The 12,679-nt window shown below is 38.8% G+C and overlaps 1 protein-coding gene across 2 annotated transcripts in view; it reads left to right on the top strand.

The window, feature by feature from the left end:
• NLN (neurolysin) overlaps positions 1-11,746 on the top strand; it is a 99,008-nt gene extending 87,262 nt beyond the window's left edge. The window contains exons 13-14 of one of the 2 annotated variants that reach the window (XR_015724496.1): positions 8,733-11,187; positions 11,352-11,746. Coding sequence is in view for 1 of the 2 variants with exons in the window: in XM_045794249.2 (XP_045650205.1) it covers positions 8,733-8,867 (135 nt within the window). In the remaining variant the exon portion in view is untranslated. Of the gene's footprint in view, positions 1-8,732 lie in introns of both variants that reach the window. The other variant, XM_045794249.2, reaches the window with a different exon arrangement.
• The last annotated feature ends 933 nt before the right edge of the window (positions 11,747-12,679 follow it).

The following is a 12,679-nucleotide window of genomic DNA, read 5'->3' as shown; positions in this document are numbered from 1 at the left end:
CTCTGCTGTCCTGTCCACCTCCCTTATCGCGTTCCCCTGAGTCTCTCACTACCTCTCTGCTCTCCACTAAGAAAAGTAAAGTCATCAAGACTGAGTACTTCATCTTTTTTTCTCCTTGTATACTTCAGTACTTATCTTCTTTCCTTCTGTGTCAGAGATGTCTCTCATACCAAGCCTTACTGGTTTGCTGTCTTGGGAAAAAACTGGGGCTATTGCTACTGACTCTGACAACCCTATTGCTACTACTCAGTTGTTCTTTTTACCTAATTTCTCACTGTAAGAAACAGTCTTGGCGAACCTTTTTTATCTGGCTTTTGCCTCTACCAACTGAACTGGAAAGTTACTCTCTCTCCAGAGTTACCGCTGATGACCCGATGGCCAACTTCCTAAGGCTTTTAACTACTGGGTTTTCTTTTTATTTAATTCCTGATTCTTGTTAGTCCTCTCCTTGTTCACAGTCCTTAGCATAGCCATCAAATCCCTTCCTTACTTCCCAGAATTCTGTGTGTGAGCCAAATTTGTGTGTTCCTGTAGGTCGTTGCACCTTCGCAAATTTGTTCATTCTCGTTCTTCCACCTAAGATGTGTGCCTTCTTGTCTATGCCTCTTAAAAATTTTACCGTTCTTTTTTTTTTTAATTAGTTTATTTGACAGAGAGACAGCGAGAGAGGGAACACAAGCAGAGGGAGTGGAGAAGGAGAAGCGGGCTTCCCGCTGAGCAGGGAGCCTGACGTGAGGCTCTATCCCAAGACTGCAGGATCATGACCTGAGCTGAAGGCAGACGCTTAACAGCTGAGCCACCCAGGTGCCCCCAAAATTTAACCATTCTTAAAGACCCTACTAAAATGGCCACTCACTTATGAAATCTTCCAAATCATTCAAACCAAAAGTGGCCTTTCCATTTTTTGAAGAGCAGAATGGACTTGAGCATGAGGAAGGGGCTTCAACAAGCTTTTTCTTATATCTGGAATTTTTAATATTAACTGTTACACAAAGCGGAAAGAAAAAAAACAGGTTATAAAATATTTTGGAGGCGCCTGGGTCGCTCAGTTGGTTAAAGTGTCTGCCTTTAGCTCAGGTCATGATCTCAGGGTCTTGGGATACAGCCCTGCATCAGGCTCCCTCCTCAGCGGGGAGCCTGCTTCTCCCTCTCCCACTCCCCCTGCTTGTACACTCTTTCTTTTTCTGTCAAATAAATAAATAAAATCTTTAAAAATAAATAAACTAAAAAAATAAAATGTTTTGTACCATAGAATGTAAATTTTTATTTTAAAATATATGTTTAGAAAAAGAGTACATCAAATGTTCATTCTTAGCATCGGGTGATAACTTGATGAGTGATTATTAAATATTTTTCTGTGCTTTCTGTGGCACTTTTCCTTATTTTTATGTAGAGCACATTATTATTGCAGAAATCAGAAAACAATGATTAAAGAGACACTAGGTCTAGTTATACAAAGGTACAATTATGACCTGTTACTGGCTCTTACTAGTTGGTGAGGCTTCCTGGCATAAGTGCTAACAGTACCTTTTTCAAGTAAGCTTCCTCACTCACCTCCTCTGTGCTTCCACTCACACAGCCACATCTCCAGCACCCTCCACCGTGACCGCTTCTCTCCCATCTGTCAACATGACAACCAAAGTTCTGATCCCAGTGGACCCCAAGGAACTTGCAAGTCCAGCAGCCTCAATCCCTGCCACTATGCTTCTATGTACTTCCTCTTATTCTCAAGCTTCACAGCTTGGCAGACAGCCAGACTACTTTTAATTTAAGACCAGGGACCTGGGTTGAACTTGGAGAAAGCAAAATTCCCAAACAACTTGGAATTGTTGCCTTGTGGTGTTAAAAACAGTTTTCAGTTTTACTGTAATTCTGGATTTGACATTGCTGTATATTATTCATTTTATGCCATGAAGCTAGCTTTAATCCCTTCCGTTTTCTTTCCTCTCGAATACTCTGGGATATCATATCATTTCTTGCTCCCCTGCTGTCACAACAGTAGTGAATCTGGCTACAGTGACCAAGGGGAAATCCCTTTGCATCCAACCCTCACACTCTTCCCTGCAGTAGCAGATACTAAAATGGCTTTTTAAATAGCCATTTTGTTCCCTCCTACAAGTGCACTGTTTGGTTTTGTTTGCTCTGGGTTTTTTTGTTTGTTTGTTTGTTTGTTCGTTTGTTTGTTTTGCAAATGTTTGCTTTAAAGTAATACCTGATTTACAAAATTCAAATATCCACTTATTAAAAGTTAATATTTTGGGGGCACCTGGGTGGCTCAGTCATTAAGTGTCTGCCTTCGGCTCAGGGCAAGATCCCGGGGTCCTGGGATCGAGCCCTTCATCGGGCTCCCTGCTCAGTGCGAAGCCTGCTTCTTCCTCTCCCACGCCACCTGCTTGGGTTCCCTCTCTCGCTGGCTGTCTCTCTCTCTCTGTCAAATAAATAAATAAAGTCTTTAAAAATTAAATAAATAAATAAAAGTTAATACTTTGAGACAGTAATCCCATTCTACAGAAAACATCTGTCATTATTACAGGTTTGTTGTGATGAAGAGAAGGACTTTTTTTTTTAAGTTTATTTATCTGTTTATTAATTTTTAGTAATCTCTACACCCAACATGGGTCTTGAACTGACAACCCCAAGATCAAGAGTTGCATGCTCCTCCAACTGAGCCAGCCAGGTGCCCCCAAAGATTTTTTACAATATAAGGAAATACTGAATTTGATCTGAAGTCCTGAGTATCAGAGCAATCACAAGATCTCACACAGACTATGTTGTCTCAAGGCCCTCACCCTCCCTAATATGTTTTATATCTTTTTCCTCATCACTGAATTCTGCTATATTTTCTAGAATTACATAGTTTTTAATAGAAAGGGACCAGTTATTATTGCCCAGCATAGTGAATCAAAAAGACTTTCCCAAAGCCATTATAAAAATTCTGTAATAATAAGGATAAATAATAGACTCTAGAAACTTTTCAGTAATAAACCACAACAAAAGCAAGCAAACAAATAAAAGGACACCTTGAAAGGAAGGAGAATTAGACTGTCTTAGGTTTCTTAATAAGCATCACAATTGAGTACATATTGGTACCACTGTAGCTATATAAGGTTGACATCTTTTTTTTTTTTTAATTGAGGTATGGTTGACACATAATGGCATGTTAGTTTCACCTAGGAAGTGTTTGAATCATTTTGAGAAGATAGTGCTGTGGCCCTTTGAGGAATCAGAGCCTGCTATTCTCAGTCCTCAGACTCTAGAGACTGTAGACTAAAAGATCACATGCCTTTGACATTATTGGTCCTGGCCATTGATATAAACAAACGAACATCTCCAGGCCTTCTCTCTGTAACCTCTTACCATCCTGCAAAGCTCAAGGTCTGCTCTGAGAAACATTCCAGATCTTAGCAAGCCTAACTGTAGAAAGTGCCCTACTCACTGGGAAAACAATAATAGGAAGGGTCAAATATAAAGCTTTTTTTTTTTTTTTTTAAGTAATCTATATACCCAACGTGAGGCTCGAACTCACAACCCCAAGCTCAAGAGTAAGATGCTCTCCCAACTGAGCCAGCCAATCACCCCAAACCTATAGTCTTCTGAATACCAAATATAGCAATAGCATATTTTATGGTACAATGGTTTCATTCTGTTTTGAAGGTTTCTATCAAAGTATTAGAATTGGCCACTTATCTATAATAGCCAGAAGTTTGCTACCTCTGGTTTTATTTGTGATTTTCTCTCATCTTCATTATAAATAGATAGACCATCTTAACTGTTTAGTTTGTTAAATATATTCTAAAGTCTTTGTTTCTAGTAGAATATGGAGAAGTCTCATTATCAGACAAATCTTTTCCTTCTCCAGCTCTTCTTTTAAATAACTGTGGAAGGGAGCTGCTTGGGAATAATTCTTTCCGGCAAGCTCTAGGGGCTCTTTGAAGATATCTTTAAGGTCACCAAATGTAGTTTCAAAATACAGCAGCTAATCATAGGGTTGAAAAAAATGGGGGCATTTTAACTAGGGCCATTTCTTTTTATAAGGCAACTTCATTGTGGGAAAATTTCCTAAGAGGTAAGAGACATTGTGGATTCAAAGACAATTATATTATTAAGCTAGAATTATCTTCCACCTCTTTTGCATTTAGAGAAATTGCTAACCTTTGTTTTTCCGTCAATGAAGAGGGAAAAAAAAATCTAGTATCGCTATATTTTAATCTGTAATGTAACTGGATCTTTACATATAATAACAGACACAGAAACATGATGAATTTGGGGTTAACATGCAAGAGAATTACCTGACAGAGAATGTGCAATATAAAGCTAAGTGTTCCAGTGCCCCTCAATCAGAATTCTAGGCCCAGTTCCTGCTGTAATGTGTTGCTAAGGGAGAATATGAAATTTCCTCTCCTGCAAGTCCTTCCAAATGGATTAACTTCTGCTTCAGCTCTCCGGATGTACCACCCCCAAGCTGATTTTTCTTACGCTTCAGCCTTTTCCAATAGACTTAGATTTTGCCTGATTTGAGGATAAAGGAAGGAAATGGAATTGATTTCCAACTAACTTCTTACATATTTACAAGGCCAGACCTTCTAAGTCTCGAATCCCAACCAACTGGAAGCACTTTTTCTTCCTTTGTGTTCTTACAGCCCTTCTCTGTATTTCTCTTTGAACCCTAATAATCTGCTTGGTTAAGTGTCTATTCCTTTATCTCACCTCCTAGATCATAAGACCCTTGTAATAGGAGCTGTTTTGTTCATTTTTGTGTGTCCTCTGCTTCAGAACTATTACATTTAATTTTGGTCGTTCTCCCCATCCACCTCCCCTTCCCCCAGTACACACTGGCTGCCTTTTTATTTTTTTCCTGATCTCCCTCCCCATGAAAAAAACTTCTGTCTACCCTCACAAATTGAAACTTTGCTTAAGGTTTCCAGAAGGCCTGTTCGAATGGAGCAAAGATTCCTACCCACTGTTCTTGTTCCCATCTCCCTGACTACCAGCACCAGTCTTTGACTCTCTTCCTTTTTCTTTGTTGTTGTCCAAGGTATTCTTTTTCCACCCACGATCTCCCCACCCTCATAGAAAACAAAGGGTGTGCTGTTGGGAAGGAGTTCACAGATGGGCTGTGGAGGGAAACGTTCAAAGTCCACTCTTAAATTCACCCAGTGAGCCTGTGGGATGCCTGCTCGTCATCACCTGTGCTCAGGTGGACACTCTGCCCTGATGCCTGTTACTCAGAGTAGGAAAGAGACAGCTCTGGCTCTCCTCCCCAGAGTCAGTCACAACAGGAAGGAGGGAGGGTTGGAAGGCAGTGGAAGTCTGCATGTGCTGCCTCACGGATGCCCGAGATAGCAGGAGACCCAGGCTGTTGGCCATTTATACATTCTCATTACTGACAGATGATGGCATCCTTCCTTCAAGTCATATTGTTCTTAAAATATTACCCCAGGGGGTGCCTGGGTGACTCAGTCGGTTGAGCATCCAACTCTTGATTACAGCTCATGTCATGATCTTGTGGTCATGGGATCGAGCCCTGGGTGGGACTCCATGATCATTTCGGAGTCTGCTTCTCTCCTTCTCCCTCTGTCCCTCCCCCCAGTTTGCACACACACTCTCTCTCTAAAATAATTTGCTGAACAAATCTTTAAAAATAAATAAGTAAGTAAATAAATAAATATTACCTCAAATAAAGGGTACATATTCTTAGATAAAATGAGTGCCTGGTCTCTCCTACTTAATATTCCTACTGAATTGGGGAGTCTCTTTCTTATTAATAATGGAGACAAAGTCTTGTGCTTTTTTTAGCTTTATTAGGAGACAGAACTAATATTATGGTGATGCCAAACCAGGAGTGCATCTGTATCCCTGCTCTATACTTGAGACACTGAACGTAGGGCCAGTGTGAGAGGGGCAGAAGTGATCCCTGAGGATTACTGAGAGCCCCTGGCTGCCGTGTGTTCATTAGGGAGGAGGCAGTGTACTGAAATCATTTCTCATTCCCCATCAACTAAGTGAGGGAGGCATAGTCCTACTTGACAGGTAAGGAAACCAAGGCCCATGGCCACAGAGCCTAGGGTGAAGCCAAGATTCAGGTTTGGCCCTGACTCCCAAACTCCTGACCCTTCTTTAGAAAACACCCCTGTTAGAGAGGACTTGGACAGTCGCCAATAGATACACTCTCATCTTCCATGATTGAAAACCACACAGGTGACTAATGTTACTCACCTTCATGGAATAGTTAATAGAAGCTCTTACTATGTGCAATGCAGATCGTACTGAAGGATTTTTTCAGCATGAAAAATCTCCATGGTTGTCTTAGAACTTCTCTTTCTGCTTTGCTCTCAGTTCAAGTTTCTTTATTATATAAACAAAATAGAATAACTCTGGGCAAAGACTCCTTCCACCTGTGGCATATGTCTCCGAGACGGTGTTCTCACACCCAGAGAGCCAGTACCTTCGGAAAACACAAAAATTCACTTAACTTTTCTTTTCCTTTCTTTCTTTTTTTTTTTTTCCTTTTTTTTTTTTTTTTGAAGAAAAGCAAGATTCTATTACCAAAATGACTCTTAAACTGTTCTCCAAACTTCATTGCAAAGGAAATAAAACTATTAAAAGACCATTGCTCTGTAATTCAGGAAATTGAATCAACTTGTTTGGAGCCGTAAGCGGGGCAGGACTGGAGCTGTGCTGAGCCGCATACTGTGCGGGAGACGGAACAACGCCCGGCTCCAGGCTCCACGGTGACTTTACTGTTTGGAGGAGCCCTGAGCTGCGTCTTCACAGTGCCGGGCAGCTCCTCAAGGGCCTGCTTTCCTTTGCTACCTAAAACCACAGTTCTCTGTGCAAATGAGACTGTTTTGTGAGATACCGGTATTGTGGGAGATTTATTCTTTACCTTAATCTAGATTTTCATTGACGTTCCTATAATATTTGTGGAATGAAATATGTCTTTTAATAAGGAAAAGAATCTCAGATCTTAAGCATTAAGAATTTCTGCAGGTAAATATTAATTATGGAGTTTGGATGAAGAGTACCTGGGGCTCATCATACTGCTGTCTCCGCTATTAGTATATACTTATATTTTTTCCATTAAAAAGGGTTAAAGTATTTTTGTAATTCTGCAGATGAATTTAATTCACATTTTCTAAGTTCTTCCTATATTGCTACAGGCTTTCTTCCCCAGCCTGCCCAATCCCCCTGCTGATTCAACATTATAGGCAAATGTAAGCACATTGGGCAATGAAAGAAAGGGAAGGGAAGGAGATTGTTTGGGCTCCAGAGCCCTGAGCTGCTACTTCTTAGAATAATAAAGTCTTTGGTAGAAATAGCCATCACTCCCTTTTTAGGCTCTCGATTGCTGTTGTAACAGTCTTGGATTGCTGCAGACCAAGTAAGAAACGGCACATCATTTTTTTCCCCTAAAGAACATTAAATCTAGCTCTAAGCCTTCATTACCAGGGTTTCAGGAATTCAAATATCAGTGATTACAGGCACTACCCTTTTTAAGAAAATTTATCCAGAGCTTATAAATAAGGCAACAAGATTACTGCATGCCTTTTCAATGTCAGACTAGAATATTGTCCAACAGGCCCTTCTAAGGATCCTTGTGTGTTCCCGGCCTTGCACCTGTCCACTGGGGCAGCTACCCGTGGCTGTCAGACACCTGAAATGTGGCTGGTGCAACTGAAGAATTGGGTGTAAAAGTAAAAACCACATAGATTTTGATGACCTACAACAAAAAGTAAATCTCCGTAATTTTTATATTGATATATGTTGAAATAATGTAGATATACCAGTTAAAATATTTTATTAAAATTAATTTTACCAGGTTTTGTTGTTGTTGTTGTTGTTACTTGTTTTAATTTCTTAAAAAAGCAGGGAGTCTGCTTGAGGATTCTCTCTCCCTCTCCTCCCCTACTTGCTCTCTCTCTTTCTCCAAAAAAAGGCTATTAGCCATATTGATCAAATGATATAATGAATATATGAAGTACTTATTTTATATGTGTATTTAGAATTAGGCTTCACTGAATTGTCTTGCTTTGCTTCCCCAAAAAGAATGATGAAAAGGAAGTGAAAATATTGAATAGCACTGATTCTGAATTACAGCTGTTTTCTTTCACTCTATTTTCTCATACATTATGTAAATAAAGGCAGGGTAACTGCAATGTGTTTTAAAATTCCAGACCTCATCCCCAAAGAAAACTTTAAAAAGATCTTTATTCCCAGCTCTAGGCCCACAGAAATATCTTACCCTACACCATGGGACATGTGCTATTGTCCTACTGCCATTCATAAAGATGAGGCGTTTTCTATAAGCCCCTCAGAAAAATGTTTGGCCATAGTGGTGCCACTGTTTACAGGTACACAGACCCCATGTTTGCGGCCTTCCTGAACACTGGCTTTGCTAACCCTTTTGAAATAGCTTTGAAGATGGGATAACCAAGAAGAATCTGTTATACATTCCATTTGGCTATTTTTTGTTCGTCTGTTTGCTCACTGTTGAGACTCTTAAGGAGACAAGACAGTAATAAAGAGGTGTGTAGAAGACCAGAGTTTGTAAGCCTCAGATCTCATAGCTACAAAACAAATAAGTACTATAGACCTGTAGTCTAGGCAAAAGAGAACCTCCAGACACAGTAAAGTCCTTTTTTTTTTCACCCTTACCCTTTCTCTCTTGCATCTAGGGATTTGGAAAATTGCTTTAACAATGAATTATTAGGCATGATGTTTTATTTTATTAGGTTGGAATGAAATACAGAAACCTAATCCTGAAACCTGGGGGATCTCTGGACGGCATGGACATGCTCCAGAATTTCTTGAAACGTGAGCCAAACCAGAAAGCGTTCCTAATGAGTAGAGGCCTGCATGCTCCTTAAACTGGGGATCTTTGGTAGCAGTCCATGTCTGGAGGAGAAGTTGACATCGCCATGTGTTACTGGCCTGGAAACTGAAGGGAGTTTTGCAAAGGAAAGTTTAGATTTCTATTGACTGCCTTTTGTTTATCGCTTTGAAAAATTTTGCAGATGTAAATGGAATTATAAATACCAAGACCTAAGAAAACACCCATTAGAAAATAATTGTACTATAAAATTTCATAAAAATGGATTTGATTTCTTTTTATAAAAGTTTCATATGAATGTAATTTGATTTTTTACTATTGTAATCTAGATAATATAATGTAAGAGGGCTAAGAATTTTTAAATTGAATCATATACATTATATAATTTGATCCTTCTTATATCTTAAAGTTTTGTACTTGGGATTTCTGGACTGATAAATGAATCATCACATTCCTCTGGCAAATATTTTCTTAGAGCCCTACATCACCTTTGACCCTCTGTCTCATGGTAAAGTGTGACCTTTTTGCCCACATACCTCAGGGCCAGGAGAATATGCCCCAGTAATGCATTTATCTTTATATTTCAGGCCTTATGATTGCCACCTTTCTGCCACACTTAAGTTATGTTCCTCCATTGGGGTTTATCTTTTCTAAAGTCCTGTCAGAGAATACCAAAAAAAGTATGAGTTTTAACTGAACTGGCCTAATGTATATTGTTTTTGTGTCTTGTGTTAGAGGATTTTCGATCTAGTATTATAGGTTCTTTTCCACCTCAGCATATAAGATTGTCAGTCCTTTGGCATACTTGCCAGTTAGAGCACTAAAGCAAGTCCAAGGATACGTTTCTCTTCTCATGTTCTGATAAGTGGTTGGGACTTTGCCTCCTTTACTGCCATCTCATCCGCAGTGGCAGATAAACATGTCACAAATGGCAGTGTAGTGAAGAGAGCTAAAGCTGACGTGGGGCAGAAAGAGTTGAGAAACTCCAGAAGAGGCGTAGGTTCTGGACAGAGGTGTTTGAGGACAGCTGCTCCAGAGTGTTATGTGTTCTTAAACTCAGCCACAGGGAGGAGGCTCTTCATAGCCTATCTTGTCTGGTGATTTTTATTTTAAGTGAACCTTTGGATCTCTCTTTAACTTTCTTTTTTATGAGTCTAAATTCTACTTCTACAGCAGACCAGTAAACTCCCAGTACTTACTTTTCCCTAGGAGTCTACTCAATAAGGAAACCAAAATAGGATAATAAAAAAAAAATTTTTTTTGATTAAAAAATCCAAACTTTGAATGTACTCTGATAGATCTTCCAGTTGTTTTCCACTGTGTATCTGAGGTATGACTTTGCTGATGAGGTACAAAATGAGACAAATGGACTCTGTGCTAAATAAAAACATATATACATATATTTATTATGCTGCATAATAAAATTAATTATAGACAGTGGGAAAAATTAAGACCTCTAACAACACAGAAGAAAATTCTAAGATTATTATTGCCAAGCACATGCATTAAACATGCACAAGAAATCCTGCCCTCCCTCTGAGACAATTGCCTGGCCCTTCTCTCCCCCCCAAGTAGTTTTTCTAGCCTGTGGTACTTTTCTCATATCTTTTGTTTTTTCCCCCAGACTGTTCTGTTTTCCAGTTTCAGACAAAAACTCTCTTCAGCTTTTTCTATTGCCTTTCTATGTGTCTCCTTAACAGTAACTTTATCATTTTAAATCTTAACTTATTTCACATGGAAAAACTAATACTTGGTGTGAAAAAGGCTGCACACAATAAAGTTGCATTATTATCCATGACAATGAGCTCACGTTTCTTTCATACTTCAGTGTTAAAACTGAAATCCATAAGAAAACAAAAGCGCTATGATGTTCTTTTTATTTAAGGTCCACATCTGATAGTTAAAATCTTCCAAAGCATAGCAATAAATTCAAGTACTTATTCTTTAGCATAATTCAAAACTAAGGACTTATTTTTTAAAGCCTTTTTGAATGTAGCCATTCATCTATTTTTCTTTTCTTTTTCTTCAGATCAGAGCTTACAGTGTTGATAAGGCATTCTGAATCGTGGATAAACTATAAAAATTTTCGTTGGCCAACTTGCATTTGAGATTTGTGAATTGAACAACGTATAATAAAGTCTTTCTTGACTATTGATCCAGGAGATTTAGGTTTGTTTGGGGTTACCACAGAAAAGAGAAAGAAAAGGCATGATGTTATACCACCTAATAGAGACTTTTTTCCCTTTAGAAGGAATGCTGCATGTTACCTAGATGAATAACTAAAAATTATCTTGAGGAGCTATCACCTGAGCTATTTACGTGAAAATCTTGCTTTTCTAAAGTTAATAGGATGAAAGGTAAATAATCTGTAGCTCTGTAGAATTGAGAAACTGTATTGTGTAACAAGGCAAAATGGACAAAATATTTTTTAAAAAACTTTTAATTGATATGATTTTGTACGTGTACCTTCCTTAACTAGTAGGGAATGACTTAACTTTCTACTTTCTCATTTTGCCTTTAGGCTTTGTGTATGAATCAATGTGTAGAGCAATCCTGCCTCCTCAATGGATCATCTGACTTGTTTATGACCATTTTTCATTTTTTCCTTTGCTGTCATGCACAAGAAGAATTTCTCATGCTCTGAGGGAATTGAATTGAAATACTAATCCCCCAAATTGGGTTTAGGCATGGTTAACTGAGCCCCTAAAAGTGTTCAGAGAGAAACCCTGTTTCATCTGCATAGATGCAATGACCAAAGCTTCTTTCTTCTCTCAACACATTATTACAGTTATGTGTCTCCCTTCTGAAATTGGATAGCCCCTCAAAATTGAATATGCCTTCTCTGATGAATGTTTGGTGAAAATAAAAGCAAAAAGAAAAATAAAACATACATGCTTTCATTTTCTTTGAAAAACAGTCAATGTCCAAAGTTTACTTTTTCATTTGTTATTAATGGAGAAATTCACGTGGGAAATAGATCCACCTAAGAACCAGCTGTATCAAAGGCAAAGGGTAAACGTTGTAAGATCTAAATACTAGATCAAGGTAGCCTTTCCTGACACACCCACCATAAGACTTAAGACTTTGTCTGAAAAAGATCTTGAAAATTGGGGTAGTGAACAGAACCCCTCACATATCCCTCTCCAGTGAGTGATTCTTGAGTTTTTATTTGGCTGAATTTACCTCAGAGTTGCCTTTCCTAATAAAATATAGATCCAGTGCATCTGGTCCACTGTGTATGTACAAGAAAAGGGAAATGGTGACTATGACACAGGCTTTCTTGTTTCTACACCCATTCTGGCTGCTTATTTCATAGAACTTGGAGGCTCACCTAAAATTTTACTGCAATGATAAAATGTCCGTAGCGTTTGTTGTTGGGGAAACTGTTCGGCTTAGATTGGTTTAAAGGTACCAGATTCACTGAATCCAACAAGATACTGGACACCTCTTTTGAAATCTTTGTGGCTCAGATGGATAATCAGCCAGGTGGATTCCTAGCTATTGAAGAAACCTGAGAAACTGCAGGAAATTTCCAGTCCTTTGAATGAAGACACAGGAAATTCCATAAAAGGTATTATCAGATTTACAGATAACAGATCGGCAGTGGTTAAATATGATATTAAGATTTGAAATTATTTCAGTGCTGAGGCAAATTTAAGAAGAAATTGGACACATTCCATCGCCAAGGTGAATGGAACGGAAATTTAACTCGATACTTAGATCCTGGGTACTCAGGAAAAAAAGACACGACAGTTTTGTTTGACCAAATTCCAAGTTTATTTGCCCACAGTACAGCACACCTAGAAGAGGAACAGGAGGTAAGAATGAAAGCCTGTAAGAGTGTGTTGA

This window comes from Ursus americanus, chromosome 5, assembly GCF_024610735.1.
Source record: "Ursus americanus isolate L20-20 chromosome 5, mUrsAme1.1.p, whole genome shotgun sequence".
NCBI lineage: Eukaryota > Metazoa > Chordata > Mammalia > Carnivora > Ursidae > Ursus > Ursus americanus.
This window is presented reverse-complemented; position numbering and strand designations above follow the sequence as displayed.